This window comes from Colletotrichum aenigma (assembly GCF_013390185.1).
Source record: "Colletotrichum aenigma strain Cg56 chromosome Unknown KSG_Cg56_contig02, whole genome shotgun sequence".
In the NCBI taxonomy this organism is placed as follows: domain Eukaryota; kingdom Fungi; phylum Ascomycota; class Sordariomycetes; order Glomerellales; family Glomerellaceae; genus Colletotrichum; species Colletotrichum aenigma.
In genome coordinates this window covers 3,938,481-3,954,303 of record NW_023500908.1, presented here as the reverse complement: position 1 = coordinate 3,954,303, position 15,823 = coordinate 3,938,481, and the positions used below count along the sequence as shown (strand labels likewise).

General features: G+C 54.5%; 4 protein-coding genes across 4 annotated transcripts; 2 read left to right on the top strand and 2 right to left on the bottom strand.

The window, feature by feature from the left end:
- Nucleotides 1-275: 275 nt before the first annotated feature.
- On the top strand, nucleotides 276-1,058 carry CGCA056_v003123 (uncharacterized protein; the record flags this gene model as incomplete). Its single annotated transcript, XM_037318380.1, has 2 exons — nucleotides 276-378; nucleotides 445-1,058. 2 exons carry the CDS (start codon nucleotides 276-278, stop codon nucleotides 1,056-1,058), a joined length of 717 nt encoding a protein of 238 aa, XP_037182473.1.
- A 186-nt stretch (nucleotides 1,059-1,244) lies between these two features.
- On the bottom strand, nucleotides 1,245-5,467 carry nuc-2 (Ankyrin repeat protein nuc-2; the record flags this gene model as incomplete). The annotated part of the gene is made up of 7 exons (XM_037318379.1): nucleotides 1,245-1,427; nucleotides 1,483-3,278; nucleotides 3,337-4,141; nucleotides 4,206-4,256; nucleotides 4,319-4,441; nucleotides 4,684-4,768; nucleotides 5,394-5,467. 7 exons carry the CDS (start codon nucleotides 5,465-5,467, stop codon nucleotides 1,245-1,247), a joined length of 3,117 nt encoding a protein of 1,038 aa, XP_037182474.1.
- Nucleotides 5,468-9,324: 3,857 nt separating this feature from the next.
- Nucleotides 9,325-10,814, bottom strand: CGCA056_v003121 (CUE domain-containing protein 5; the record flags this gene model as incomplete). Its single annotated transcript, XM_037318378.1, has 4 exons — nucleotides 9,325-9,737; nucleotides 9,792-10,328; nucleotides 10,381-10,714; nucleotides 10,794-10,814. The coding sequence occupies 4 exons, from the start codon at nucleotides 10,812-10,814 to the stop codon at nucleotides 9,325-9,327; spliced, it is 1,305 nt and encodes a 434-aa protein (XP_037182471.1).
- Nucleotides 10,815-11,511: 697 nt separating this feature from the next.
- DHX35 (putative ATP-dependent RNA helicase DHX35) lies at nucleotides 11,512-13,642 on the top strand (the record flags this gene model as incomplete). Its single annotated transcript, XM_037318377.1, has 2 exons — nucleotides 11,512-11,733; nucleotides 11,789-13,642. The coding sequence occupies 2 exons, from the start codon at nucleotides 11,512-11,514 to the stop codon at nucleotides 13,640-13,642; spliced, it is 2,076 nt and encodes a 691-aa protein (XP_037182472.1).
- Nucleotides 13,643-15,823: the final 2,181 nt, after the last annotated feature.

Sequence of the window (15,823 nt, the reverse complement as noted above, 5' to 3'; positions counted from 1 at the left end):
ACAATGCACATCCATGTTCGCATGGCCATTCGGCGCGCGTCATAAGGCTGAGTTGTCATTGCTCTGCGCTGAAGGTTGCCTATCAAAGCTCCTGCTTGCATTTAGCTGATTCTTTCCCCTCCTAAGTACACCCGCCAGGTGATATATCTCACCACCACGTTTCCCTTTGCGACGACTGACAAAACACCACAAAATATAACGTGGACATCGCGCAAAGCTTCGCGACCGTAACGATACTACTTACAAAACATCACAGCTGCACGAGGCCCATCTAGATGGCAGAATCCAGGGGCGCAGGCGCCCGTCTGCGGCGAACATTCCATTACCCCACGGACGACGATTCAGCAGATTCGCAACCCGAAGCCATGGACGAAGAAGGTAAGCGACCCCAACCTCCAAACCTCGCCGTCAAATCGCACGGATTGCTGACCTCTGCCCGAACAGAGCAGGAGCAGCTCATTCAGCAACTAGCGGACGACAACGCCGCTCGCAACGCCCAGTTCCGCACCTTTCTCCTCGCCCTGCCAGTCCTCACGACAATCCCGTACCTCATCTCGCTATTGCGCCTGACGTCCATGATGGCCTCCCTCCTCTCCATTACCTCCCTCTTGTCGACGGCTTACCTCCTACACACCCAGGCGCCGGGGGAGACGGGCATCACCTTCATTGACGCCTGGTCTAGGCCCAAGACGCCGCACACAAGCCCCTCCTCCTCGCTCGAGTCCTCCGTCTCCTCGGTCTCCGGGAGCTCCTACCAGTATCAGCCCGGCCCTTCGACCACCACGCGTCGGCGCAGACGGAGCTCCTTCTCTTTCACCGAGCAGCACAAGTCCCCTCTGGAGCAGTACCTCCCGTACCTCAACTTGGGCCTCTGCGCGATGCTAGTTCTAACGGGTATGGTGACCAAGTCCGGCGAGAGGGATACCTTCGGGCACGTCGGGCTGGGAAACTTACCTGCCATTGTGTACATAGTCATTATCCTCGCAAAGGTGGTCATGGCCAGCGTCGACCCTGAAAAGGAATTAAGTGCGCTCAAGTATGGTTACAAGGGCGCCTGAGCAGATGCTAACAAAACGGGGAATGCATTTTCACGAATAATGCCAGATTGATGACCTGTAGTCGCTTAAAGCATGTAATGATTGGGAATTGGAGTTCGGCTGGGAACTGCTCATCAGGGCAGAGCGCGCAAGTCTATTTTCTGAATGACGCGTAATTACAAGACTCTTAAAATATCTGTAAAGGCATTACACATCGATGGACTCGTTGAAGCGCAAAACACCATGACTTTTCAGCACACCGTCCACCCCCTTAGGCAGCCTCGGGAATGGGTCAGAGAGGGAGTTGGTATTTGAAGGGTCCAGCGACTTGTCCGTGACAAGCGCCAGCCCATGTGACTTGATGGCATCAACCAAAGCAGGGACCATTTCCTGGATGTTATCAGCGGGCAATGTCAAGGCATACAAGGAAACGAGCATTACATACCAATAATCTTGAGCAGCAAATCAAACCCATGAAGTTGTTGCTCTGCGCAATCCTGACAACCTCCTTGATCGACGCGGACCTGCGTCCATGGCTCTGGATAATGTCTGGTGGCGACATTGAGTCTTCCCGGCCAAGGTCGTTACACAAGAAAACTGGGAAGTTTGGTTGCTTCCAGTTAAGTGCCGTACAGAGGCTCGGGTTGTATGAGCTGAAGACAACAGAACGGACCGATTCGAGGGACTGGGCTCTTTGGGCGCGCGCATGATCAAATACAATCGTAAGCAAGGAGTCAACAAACGTGTTAAGATCCTGCGACGGCCCAAGGCCCTGGGTCCGCTCCTCTTCGGGCGTTGGGTAGAGGACCTGGATATTGACATGCATTCCGTGGGGAAGCAAAGCCAATGCCTCATTAAGAGGAATACCTGCCGTGGCCAGAACACGATGGACATCAGCGATCGCGTCCAGTTGCTTCGACGGCAGCGAGGACAGCTCGTCTCGGCTTGGGCTTTTAGACGTGATGGTGTTGAATTGCTCCATCGTTAACCTCGAGATTGGCAAATCAATCCCGCCGCATGGGATCGTCCACCTCGGCCACAAGACTGGTACACCATCGCTGGTGTGCTGGACAAACAACCGAACAAAGTCTCCAGACAGACTCGAGCCCGTCACAAATGTGCTTGGGCTGCGGTCAAACTGGCTTGTTGCCTTCCAATACGTCTCGAAATCGGTGATCTCCAGCGGCTTTCCATTGAAGGGTTTGATGACCTGCGTGTGGAAGCTGATCTGACCGATTGCGCGCAGTCTGGGGTCAAACAGGGGCAGACAGCATTTTCCGGAGCTGCTGAGCAGCGCCTTGAACGTATTCGGGAGTGCCACCGTCTTGCCAATGATCTTCGCTCCATAGGTGGGAAAGACGTCGAAGTCCAGGGTAAAAGACTCGAGGTTATCAATTTGAAAGGAAACAAGCCGGGTATCTTCTTGGAAAGGCAGCATGATGTTCTTGGGAATGAGATCAGAAACCTTGGACGAGATGGTGAGGCGTGCAGCGGGATATTTGCCATCGTGGAAGAACACCAGCGGCTGGTCCCCGTTTTCTTCGAAGCTAATTTGAATGACAGTCTTTGTGTCCAGGAAGTTATGTCCGTAGCGGCGCAGCGGTATTATCGGCGGTGGGAGCTCAAGTTCGGGGATGGCGTCGGGATCGAGAGCCATCGGCTCAGGTCCACTGCTCGTCAGCATTGGAACTAAACCTCCGGAATGTGTGACCATCGGGCTCGGTTTTGTCCTCGCGTTGTAGGGAGTCAGTAGCTTCATACACTCCAAATGGCCTTCCCAGGCGGCGTAGTACATTGCCGGCAGGTCTTTTTCGTCGACGATGTTTGGATCGGCTCCAACTTCCAAGAGAGCATGCAGGCACGGCACGTTGCCCTCGCTCGCGGCATGGACCAGCGGTGTCCACCCATATAGCTTGTCAATCTGATCGAGGTTTGCGCCGTAATTCTTCAGCAAAAGCAGGAGCTCTGGCCGTTGCCCGGACCGAGCAACAAGATGTTGGGGATAGAGTCCTTCGGCGTCGGGGAGGATCTGTGCCCCATGCTTGAGCAGCAATTCCACGATTGCCAGCGAACCGTGCTCGCATGCAAGATTAAGTGGTACATGGTCTGCGTCAGACACCGGGTCGATGCGGGCGGACTTCACCAGAAGTCGTTCAACACACTGCAGATGTCCGTGGATTATCGAGTGTACAAGCGGCGTAAAGTTGTCGTGGTCGATCAGATCGATCGTTTGGGCATTCGCTGCAACCCAAGATTAGCAAACTCGCCCACGGGCACAGGCTCAACTTCTTCAACTTACCAGTGGAGAGGGCATCGAGCATGTCCAAGCGGCCATGCATACTGGCGTAATGCAAAGGGACCCTACCATACACGTCGGTACGGTCGACGGCAACGCCTTTAGTGATGCCATACTCGAGAACAAAATTGTTTCCGTAGATGGCAGCTTGATGTAGGCAATTCCTCTCGTTGATGTCATCTTCCGACTGAATGTCAACCAAGCCCGTCTCGAGTAGAACCTGCAGGGTTTCCTTCGGTGCTTCGTGGATTGCTGCAAGAAAAGTCCTGGTAATTCTTTCCATCAGAGAGAGTTCGGATCCCGAGGACGAGCCAAGCGCCGCAGACCGCATCCGAACGAGCAGATCCCTCAACGCCTCCAGGTTTCCGGAGATAACGGTATCAAGCAGCAGCGTGTCGGCATCGCCCTCGTCGGTCCCAAGCAGATGTTGACTGCTCACGATGTGGTCATTTCGTGGGTCAAAGGTGACATGGTCTCCCTCGGCCCAAGCTCCAAGCTCTTGCAGACTGGTCGTCGCCTGGTCGGAGAGTTCGCTGATGACCGTGGCATTGAAGAAGGGCTGGACTTCCACCGCCCTGGAGAGGTAGAGTTCCTTGGTTTTGGACTTTGATGTCTTGTCCCACTTTTTGAGGATTTTGGAGAAGGCGGTACCGTTGATCTCAACAAACTGCTGGAGCTTGTTCAGGTCACTGGCGAACTGTTGGAAGCCCTCTTCGAGCGTGGTGAACTTTGCTGATCGTCTGGAAACGCCATTACGCGACTGCAACACCTTTTTCTTGTCGAGAAGAGTCTTCAAGCGGACCTTGAGCTAATAAGGGGTTAAGACAAGTCGAGCGAGGCATTGCAGCAGACAAAGGAAAATGAGTGCATACCTCGGCCTCCTTTTGCAAATAGAAGGCATTGACCTTTTCGAGCTCTCGTTCCTGTTCAAGAGTTAGCAGGTATGGTGGGATATTCATTGCACTGGCCCATGGTCGAAACTTACCAGTTGGAAGAAGAAGGTGGCCTTGTTGGCCTGAAGAGCCGCCTGGGAGTCTATAGATATTGCGGAGCGCAGAGGATCGATTTGTGCGCTTAACGTGGGCGTAGCCGACAGCTTCTTGATCAGCTAGAATACGGCCCGGTGTCAGTTGCAATGCCGTGTGTTATTTGGTTAATGTCATGGGGGGTTGCTCCATCCCCTAATCCCTGAGGGGGTAGTTTTGGGTACCGAGTGACTAAGTCCTCGTGCTCTGCTTTTTTTTTCTTTTTTTCTGTGGTCTTCTTCACCACGCGCCGCCCAAAGCGGATGAGCACCGGGGGATGAGATCGCAGAGACAGATTTGGGTTTACTGAAAAGCCTTCACATACCTTCTTGAGAGCCTTGTAGTTGACGAAGCTTGCGGCATACTCTGGGACCTCAAGCTGGCGCTTCTGAATTTGCTTGCCGAACTTCCTGTGTTAGATATTAGCGTACGTCTGCGCCAATGCCTTGAGCACTTATAAGACGGGGCGCAGAAGAACTCGTGGACGAGACTCACATGATGGACGGACGCCCGTGAGATCACGGCGTCCAAAGGCGATGGAATTCGCTTGAACAGCAACAATATGCTATCACTCCAATACTTGCAAGCCGGAGGTAAGTAGTCTGCAGGCGGATGTATGCAGAATGACAGAAAAGAGCTCTGCCAACTTGCGTCTGTCGCCGCGGCAGGCAAAGTGGGTGACTGCCACAAGGATGTACTAGGTGACGTCGACGGGCGGCAACAGTGTCTTGGACACGGCTGAAAGAAGGATCAGAGTCGCACGTGGGGGCTCTTGGGTGGCGTGAGTTGCTTGTGGGAAGAGGAGAAGACCGCTCAAGGTGTTGGTTGCCTTGGGTGTTTTTCTTGCAGGCTGGAATGATGAGACCCGGGGGAGTGCAGGATGGAGCGACAGTCGAGAGCAAGTATAGACTCAACTCGAAGAAGACTAGAAGCTGTTGATTGAGTCAGAAAACAGATCTCTCAAACGAATAAACAGAACATAAGCATTCGGGGTTGGTGTTCTGTCCCGCAGCGGGCTGGCCGCTTGGCCCATACAGGTACGAAGTAACTGGAGCTCTGGACTTTCGGAACATGCGCGGGAGGAGAAGGACCCCTGAAGAGGTATCCATACAGAGAGAACAACTCAGGCTGCGTAAGACGCCTCAAGCGAGCGAGAATGGAGATGTTGGTGGGGGCTAGGCTGAAGCTATCCCGGGCGTGCCTCGGTGCTCGGTGACTGCTATGTTGTGGTGCAAGAGAGGGGGCCTGTCCAACGCATTGAGCATAGCATGGGCATGGCCAGACGTAATGTATGGGAGCAGTTACGACGAGTAGGTAAGAGAAACCAAGAGGAGAGGCTGCGTGGGGGCATCGAGAGTGGTGAATGGACGTGCATAGTTGCTGGCAGCGGAGGGCAATATCCCATGTCAGCGCCAGTTTTGCCCGTTGGGCTCCTAATACCCCGGCGACACTGTCGGTCCAGGGCTGTCTTATCCAAGTTTGGATCCCCAGATGGCAGGGAACGATCTGGCCGGTAGCTCGTGATGTATTGATCGTGGCAGGGGGTGTCAGGTAAAGTAGCAACCTGCTGAGCCGGGTCGACAAGGACTAATTGGAACCGGCCAGGAGTGTTGGTTCCTGTTACCACCTCGCTTGCCAGAAGGGGGTTACAAGAACGGAGGTGCCGTTGACGAGAATAGCAACCAGTGTTCGATATGTGAAAGCGGAATGAGGCTCGAGCAAAGAGTACTGGTATAATAAACGATGCTTGATAAGGACTGCACAGGCAACCAAACTTGACTTGCAGCGAATGGGAGAAGATCACGAGGGGTCTGCTAGAGGAATGGCGACGCTTACCAGGCAAAAGAGGGACACGGCCCAAGCGAACCAAGGACTTGTACTTGGAGTTGCTGCAGCTAGGTAGATGGCGGTTGGCGGCGTTCGGATGCCAATGAGACGGTGTCGTTGCGGCGCGGGTGGTGGCCTTGGTTGGACTACGTGGGTGTGCGTGAAAGTGAGATATGAGGTAAGTCTGGATAGCCGTCGAGGTTCAAGCAAGGTGGGAAAGGTGAATTGCGTTCTGCAACTCTGCCAGTTGCGAGAACCGAGGACGTAGCAGAGAAACCAGCAGGGTGACCAGAAGAGGGCAGTCGAACGTATGGCGGCGTAAGGGAGATGTAGAGCGGCACCTCGGGTCTAGGTAGATCTAGAGTTCGGGTCGGGTATTCGCATGGGTAAGGTAGGTAGGTATGAGTGAGGCGTTGACGCAGGCGAGGTGTGCCTTCTCTCGCTTTCTCTCTCTCCCGGTCTTCCTCTTTCTCGCTGGACCTGTCAAGCAAGCTCCATGGACCACGGGCAGGCTCTCCAAAGTCGAACTGAATGGAGACTGGGGGACCAAGGCAAGGTGGGTAGGGTTGGTCAGTGGTTGGTATCCGTGGTGTCGTAAGGTAGGTAGCGACTGGGGACCGGAGCAGAACCTTGCACTAGAACCCAACCCAAGCCCGTGAAATCCAATGGGCGCCGGCCGGCTCTTGGCCAACCACTGCGCCGGTCTGTCCAATTGGAGGGGCTGAGCAGCAACAGTGACGGCCAAATTGTGGGGCATTCAGCCGGTGCGCTCTTGTCCATCCCGATCATCCTCCAGCGGCCCCCCTGCTGCTGCTGCTGCTGCTGCTCACACTGAACTGCCCGCTTGTGTTAGCGACAGGCAGGTGCGGGGTACGTCTCGCAGCTCTGCACCCTTGCACGTCGCACTGCAACAGACATCTCTGCTCTCACGCAGGTATCTCTACTTGGGCAGTCCATAAATATGTGTGTCTGTACTGGGCAAGTCTCCCACACAACGCAGACGTCGATGGGCCACTTGGCTGCATCGCGAACACCTGTCGTCTTCAGGTATCCCGAGCATATGCCTACCTACCTACTCCGGAAGCTTCACGCGACGGCTCATAAGACAAGAAAACGGAACGGGTGACATGCCATGCACGCAGTCTCGACGCACATCTACCATAGTACCTACTAATACTGCTATGCAGCAGTAGCTGGGTACATGAGGAGCACACGAACATGGCAGAACCTAGACGTGGTAACTTCACACATCATCAAAAACGCTCGTGCGCTTCCGGGCCAGGTAAGAGAGCTGTCGAGGAGTTGAGCACGTGGGGTTTCCTGACTTGCTTTTTCGTCTATCTTGGAGACAAAAATACTCGTTCGTCGTAGAATTCTCTCCGACTCTCGTCTCGAGTCCTGCAGCCGGCTAGCTGTACCTCTAGCCGCATGCCAACCAACCAAGGCAAGGCACCTTTGCACCTTTGCTTCGTACTTGGTTGGAACCGTACGATTGGCCTACGTCTCCTGCGTACTTCGTGTGTACTTGCCTGTAACAGGTAAAAGTAGTTGGGTACTTGCTGTCAGAAGCGGCACAGCTTGCTTGCTCAAGGATGAACCGTGGTAGGCCCCCCCCCCCCTTCTTCGCGTCACCCCTCAAAGCCAAGTCTTCAGATCGCCGGCCAATAGCGCCTCGCGGATGAACCACGTTTTCTGCTCGACATGCCAAGTGCGAGGCTGAATCCCCAAGACGCCATGTTAAGACATATGCCAACGACATGCTTCCGAGCACTCGAAATTCAAGAAACCAGAAAGAATTTTCCGCGCCAGAACATGGACTCCAAGTTCCTCTTTCCCCCCCGTGACGGACATTTTCTCTCCTCGGAATTATTCTACTCTGTGCCAAAGCCCAAGCCCAGAAGACTCCGTCTCTTCTGGGTGATCGTGAGAGAGCCACGGCATATCACCCTTGAAGTCCACCGTAATGCTCCGACAGCTGTCTAAGGTACTCTCTCTCTCTCTCTCTTTCTTCATTGCTCAACTCACTTACCTATGCCTGGGTACCCTCACCGCACCCCAAATTCCGTATTTCCGCTGGAAACCACCTTACTCCGCAGAGGAGACCACAATTCTGGAGCACGTTCTTAACATTAGCTAAGCTAGATGGTCCCTGGAAAAAAGAAAAAAGAGAATCGAAAAAAACGACGACACCCAGTCTCGTGGTCCCCAAAGTGCAACGCCTGCAGCAGAAATGCAAGACGGCATCCAACTCGTACGGAAGTAGCCGGGCTGCTGGGCAGAAAAAAAAAACTGAAAAACAAATTTGATGCGGGGCAGACAAACGAGCTCCCCTCACCATTCAGCAACCTCCAATTCGTGAGGTCCTCTCCCTTGTTCCTGGCCCCTCCAGCCCTCCTAGTAAACTTGTAGCCGTTGAGGGACTTTGAAAATGGCAACCCCTCAGTAGCATTGAGATCGTAACAATCGTCATGCAGTCGGCCCGGTAATAAACCCCGAGTGCCTCTCTCTTCAGATCGCTCGTCAAGCGGGTCCCTTGTCTTCGACTGCGACGTTACCTACTGCAGTGCTGTGCGTCCTATTCTCGTCTTCTACCCAGCTTGCCTCAACACAGCATCGCCTTCTACCGGAAGTCCAGACTTCGGGTTCTGGCCAGTCCCTTGATGACCGGACCCTGCCCTTGACGCCCCCCCGTTTACATCCGCGTGTTGCCGTGTCATTCACCGGGACAATGTTCCACTTCCGACGACGGGTTTCCGCAGGTGAGATGTCTCACGACGACGTCAGATGCAGATCTCTCTCATTGATTCGTCCTCTCTTACCATCTCTCAACACGACACGCGGACTTCGCCGACGACTTATCATCATCCACCACCGTCTGACCTTCATTTCCACATCCAACTGACTCGTCACCGCTAGTGGCACATTGTCAACTGCTGCAAATGCATTCAATTTAGGATTGTGATGACTACGCTTCCTCAGAAACAAATTAGGGTGCCCCGATCCCCTTGCCTCCCGATGACCCTTTGCTAGGCTCTTGTTGCTGCTCAAGCCAGGGGCTGGATATCTGCAAATGAAAGTCGTAGGAACCAGTAACCAACAGTTTTTCCATCTCACAATGCCTCCCGTCGCCTTCTGCTACTCAGTTCTTCTTGGCCGCCGCACCCGCCGACTCGCCATCCTTGGCATCGACGAGGCTGTCCGCCATTGCCTCCGCAGCGGCCTTCTTCAACCTTTCACTGTCGTCTGATTTCACGTCCTTTGTCGCAGCCTTCTCCTTGGCCTCTCTCTCGTCCTCACTGTCGCCCAAACTGAACGGGTCATTGTCGTTGATCGGGCTAGGCTCGACCGTCGAGAGAGGCTGCCACTTGCTAGATTTCGTCTTCCCCGTGCTGTCCTCGGCAGAAACTCTGGGCGACGATCCGTAGACGTCAATCTCCTCAGTACCCTCGCGGAAAGCGACCTTGCGCCCGTCAGGCTTGGGCGACTTGGAGGGCGGAGGGGGCTTGAATAGATCAGGATTGGACAACGGCCTGTTATCACCGCGGAGTGGAGCTGCTTCGCGATTAGCGCTGGGTTGGTTGTTATCAACTATGAGTCTGTACTTACTACCATCCGCAGTAAACTTCATGCCTGCGAAATCGTCGCTGAGCACCTGGGGATCGGCGTCATATCTCTCATAGTCACCGCTCCTACGGCTCGACTCCCCAGGACGTCTGCCACCGTACTGTCCCTGGCCCTGACCAGGCCGCTGAGTATGCTCATCTTCCTCGGCAAATTCCTCATCGAACCTCTTCTTCATGGTCGTGATCCAGCTGTTCACCTTGCCTTGGGTCTCCATGAAGCCCTTGCGGAGCTTCTCCTGGATGACTGGGAGTTCGTCGTCGAAGAAGTTGTGCTCACGGTCCTCGGCATTCACTCGGGGCTCAAGACCAGTCTGCTGGCGTCTGACGCGACCGCCGGGGCTGCGGTTCGCAGTCCTAGCCTCATAGTTGCCAACATTATCAAAGTGCTCAGCAAGCTGACGTGCGTAAAGCTCGTCCGCCTCGAGCTGAGACAGCTGGGGGCCGGCGGCGGGACGAGGGGGTTGAGGGGGAGGGTTCTCCTGTTCGGGCTCGTTACGAGCTGCATCGGGATCCGTCATTTCTGTGATGCATTGTTAGTTGTGGGCCGGAACGTGGATGGGCACGCGACACACCAAGCAGGGCATTGAAGGCAGGGTCGATTTGTCCACCGCTGGCTCTCAGAACAGCCTTGATAACCGCGATGTCGATGCTCGGGAATGCTTCCTTCAGAATATCCTCGGTCTTCTGGTTCTCGGTAGAAGGTCTCGGGGGCTTCGGAGGGGCGGCCTCGGTGGCGGGTGTCGAGGACGCCATGTTGGTGGTGTTGGTGGTGGTTGCGTTGGTGTTGGTTTGATGGTTGTCTTCACCGCCGAGGATTCCTGTCTCCTGGACGTCTTCGTCGTCGCTGAGATCCAGGGGTTTGACTGTAGTGGGAGACTCGGGTCCACTGGACGAGGTGTTCTTGTTCTAAAGTCACAACAGAGATGAGGTGTCAGCCACAGGGAACATCGCATAAAGTAGAGTGTTTCGAGGCGGGATGGCGCACTGTTTCGTTAGGAGCAGACATGACTACGCAGGTCGACTACTTAATACGTTGGAGAACCTGGAATATGTGTGACCGGTATGGGTCGCAATGAAAGCCTTAAACGCAAGGTCTCTTTAGACAATTAAGAAGGACTGTTCTCCCAAGGTTGTTGTGCAAGGTCGTTGTTGCGCCGAGCGAGGGGTTAGGGAGCTGGCGAGATGATATTAAAGTGGGCTGCGAGCTGGGCTGCTGATGACGCCGCGCCCGCGCCTCCAGGCCTCGAGGCGGCCAATTTGACACGGGACAGGAGCTTGAGCTCCTCCTGAGCCACTGCGTCACAGCCACGGAGGACTCGATAGGCACAGCGCTGACTGGCGGTTGGTGGCTGGTGATGAGTGTGGGTTTTCCTGAGCCAATCGGGTAAAGATCGTTTGACACTGCTGACACTTGCCATGTGACCCGGCAGCTGGTTGCAGCTGGGCTATTTGGCAAACATAGTTACCACCGACTTCACCCACCAGGCAGATAGGCCGCCAATGCACTTACAACACCAAGAAGTGGCTTGCATCAGTTGACATGATGTGTAACTGAGGCCAAAATAATAAGCTGAGGCCAATTTAAAGGTCATAATACTTATACACAGATTTCAACAGCCTTAGAAGCGGTGTCTCTGTCGTTCGCGAAGTGCAATTTCTTTTTTTCGGCATTATTCAAAAGCTGTTGAAGCTCAGCATCAAACATGGCCGACTTCGACCTTAACTCGGCATTCATCCCAGCCTTGCATAAGCCGACTGCGCTGCTGCCAATTGCTAAGCACCGCAAGGCGCTGCTTTATCTCATTGAGACGAAACAGGTCACCATCGTTGTTGGTCAGACCGGTTCCGGTAAGACCACCCAAATTCCCCAGTTCCTCGAGGCAGCGGGATGGTGTGCAGATGGCAAGGTCATTGGGATCACGCAGGTAGGTTACTCGTAATTCTCAATATTCATGACGGCACATGCTAATATTACCTTAGCCTCGAAGAGTCGCTGCGACAACGGTTGCCGTGCGAGTTGCGGAAGAGTTCGGCTGCGAGATAGGCAAGGAAGTGGGCTATGTAATCCGCTTCGAAGATGCCACCTCCGCCCAGACTCGCATCAAGTTCATGACCGACGGTTTGCTCATCAGAGAGGCTCTCGTAGACCCACTGCTGACGAGGTATTCCGTCATCATGGTGGACGAGGCTCATGAACGCTCCATCAGCACCGACATTCTCCTAGGCCTGCTCAAGAAGATTCTGAAGAAGCGACCGGATTTGCGTGTCATAATCAGCAGTGCCACATTGCAGGCAGAAGAGTTTCTGAAGTTCTTCACAACCAGCCCAGGTGACGGGGATCAGAAAATCACGACAAAACCGGGCGATGACAGCACGACAAAGGCTGCCACTCCTGGCGACGATAAGTCTGCCATCATATCTCTGGAAGGAAGAACTTTCCCCGTGGACCTACTCTATCTCGAGTCACCGACGGAAAACTATTTCGAAAAGGCCATCTCAACTGTCTTTGACATACACGAAAATGAAGACGAAGGAGACATCCTGGTGTTTCTCACCGGCCGCGAGGAGATTGATGAAGCCTGCCAGGCCGTCGCTGATCGTCTCCTCAACTTGCGAAGTCAAGAAAAGAAGTTGCAGGCACTCCCGCTCTACGCGGGTCTCACCACGGAGCAGCAGATGTATGTCTTCGACAAGCCGCCCGAGGGCACAAGAAAGGTCGTGTTTGCGACCAACATCGCTGAGGCGTCCATCACTATCGACGGCATTGTCTATGTCGTCGACTGCGGTTTTGCCAAGCTCAGGGCGTACAATCCCACGACGAGCATAGAGTCTCTCATCTCGACCCCTATCTCCAAAGCCTCAGCAAACCAACGCGCCGGCAGAGCAGGACGTACGAGACCGGGCAAGTGTTTCCGACTTTACACCGAAGAATCTTTCTTGAATCTACCCGAGTTCACCGTCCCTGAGGTTCAGCGGTCTAATCTCGCACCCTTCATCTTGCAGCTGAAGGCGCTGGGCATCGACAACGTCCTCCGCTTTAACTTCCTCAGCCCACCGCCGGCGGAGTTGATGGCCAAAGCCTTGGAACTACTCTACTCACTGGGAGCACTCGACGATTATGCAAAGCTCACGAAACCACTGGGCTACAGGATGGCAGAGATCGCCGTCGAGCCGATGATGGGCAAAACTCTCCTCAGCGCCTCATCATTCGGCTGCCTCAGCGAGATCCTGACCATCGCGGCGATGACCTCTGCAGGTGGGAACAACGTTTGGTTCTACCACGACGGCGAGCGCAAGCAGATGGAGACCTCCAGGCGGCTGTTTGCGGCCGAGGAAGGCGACCACTTAACCCTGCTCAACGTCTACCAAGCTTTCGTCATGAAGGGCAAAAAGGAGTCCAAGTTCGCCCGCGATCACAATCTCAACTTCAAAACCCTGACGCGCGCGGTGAGTATACGTGCGCAGCTGAAGCGATATCTCGAAAAGTTCGGCATCACGGTCGAAGAGTCCCTCGGCGCCAAGGGCCAAGACAACGTTAAAAAGGCGGAGCAGATACGGCGGTGTCTCACGGCAGGATACTTTGCGCACGCGGCGAGGATGCAGCCGGACGGGACGTTCCGCAACGTGACCGGCGAGACGACGCTCCATGCCCACCCGAGCTCGCTCATGTTCAACCGCAAGGCTGACTGGGTCATCTTCCACGAGGTCATGGAGACCAGCAAGAAGATATTCATCCGGGATATCACCAAGATCGAGAAGGACTGGCTTGTGGAATACGCGCCGGAGTTTTACCAGGTGGTGGACACTTCAGCGTCGGCGGCCACGCGAGGCTGAGATATGAAACCCGGCGAGATGGCCACTGGGGCAGAGAGGGGGAGAGACAGGGGGTTCTTCAGGACGCAACGAGACGAGACGAGCCGAGATTAAGCTGCACTAGGACTGCTCACCGAGACTTGAGCGAGCGTTTTCGCGGCAAACGAGGCGGCATAGGAGGGAAAACTCGATAAAAGCCGTCACAGGTCTGGGCTATTGGAGCAGAGACAAATCAGCTCACACGACTCAGCCTGCAGCTGTGTCTCGCAGCAGATATAGAGATACAATGGGCAGGGTCGGATCACGTCTTATTTTTTGCGCTCAGGAGGCGGACCGAGTGCAACCTGCAAAAGAGTCGAAAAGGACTGTTGGTGGCAATGGCCGCACAGGGTTGCAAAATGTTCCTGGTCGGGCAGACTCAGAGAGAGTCCTTCCTCGGTGGAGGTGGTGTGGTCTGTCAGCAACAAGGGGGCCCGTCAAATCCAATGAAGGGGGTTTTGTGAAGTTATGTATGGAAGATAGCGAATGAGAGCATTTTATGAAAGATATCCGTAAGTTTTTACGACGACTGCTGTAGTGCCCGCGAGTTGTGAAATACGATTGGAGACGGGTGCAGCGATCCGTAAATGGGGCGAACCAAGAAGTCTCGGCCAATGACAAGCTTTATAGTGCCCATCGAGATTAGCTTAATGAGATAGTGCCAGTGATCTATCGAATACTTTTCACTGGTGAGTTGACAGGCCAAGCATTGCGATTGACTTTTCGTCTCTCAAGCTGGTCTTGTCGTTGTCTGCACTACGTACGGTCCCCCCGGAACGACGGCAGGGCGGGAGTCAACGATGGTGGCTTCATTGTTCTGGGATGAGGTGATGGGTGTCTTGTGATTGCCCCGCGACACATGAGACAACACCGCGATGCTTTTTCTTCGGACGATGCCAGTAAGTCAGACGCAAGAGGAAGGAATGCTTCTGTCTCTCCTCGGATAGAAAGTCAGGGTCTGTCTTGGATTTTGGTTCGTATCGCGGGTTTTCTGAATCATTCAGTCTCAACGGGTAGAATGCCGAATGGAGTCGTTCGTCCATTTGCTCGGGAGAAAGATACCAGAAAAATAACTCGACCAACATCGCGCCTTGGCAGGAACCCGGACGACGGTGATTGCGTTGTTTGTGCAGTGGATCTGGATGATGAATTGCAATGATATGCCATGCAGCGATATCCCCTCCATCGGTTATGTCGCTGCCGGTGCGACAAAAACATGTGTGTGCGTGTGCGTGCCGGCGTACAAGGCAGATCCGGACAACTGCCGCTATCTCTTCCCACCGGCCCCTTAACCCGGCTCGCCGTTGTCGCCGCCATGGAACCCCCGTAAAAGGGGAGAGCCGCGACAGCTTCAGAAGCCGGGAGTTCCTTGGTCTGAGGGCCCGAGGAGGGGCACTTTGTTTCTTTGTTTCTTTCTTATTTGCGGACGTCTCTGCATCCAGGATGAAGGGAGTGATCGTCGCTGGAGCAGCAGCGCCGGTGTTGGGCCTGAGTGCAACCCACCACTCGTGGCCGAAATGACGCTTCGGGGTTCTGGATGCAGGTTTTGTTGTTGCTTGTTGCTTTCTTATGTCGTGCTTCTATTCGTAGCAACTGAGGTTGTACACCGCACTATGCACGTTCGAATTTGCAGACGACGGTCGCATGCAAAAGGGACTTATGCATCATAAAAGCACTAGTAGGAAGATGGTGAGAAGCCAGAGGCGATTCCCGATGCAGCTTGCGCAAATTAGGAGGCGCGAAGCGCCCGCCCGTCGCGCATGCCCCGGCTGTGAGACACCGAGACTCTCGAGCCCTATCCATTCCTCTCGTGACGTCCACTGGACCGGGTGGCTTGAGTATTCCAGTTCACCCAAAATAGACAAGTCGCGATGTTAGCAGAGACGTTTAAGGAGTAGGAGCGGTATTATCGGGTCGTGGATCGTGAAGGCGGTTGCGGGGAGGGAGGGCGGTGGGGAGCGGAAAGGGAGGCTGAGCCTCTGGAGTCGTGCTGGAGTTGCCGTCGTGAATCGTGAACCGTGTTTTCCGAATGAGGTTATCAGGAGACGCTTTTACGGATACAGGCTCGACTTTCAAGTTGCCCCCCCTTACCCCGGGAGTGCCCGCTGGGTGGCCATCGAGACCCTCACGCATTGTCAATGATCCCGTTGCACATTTCCTGTT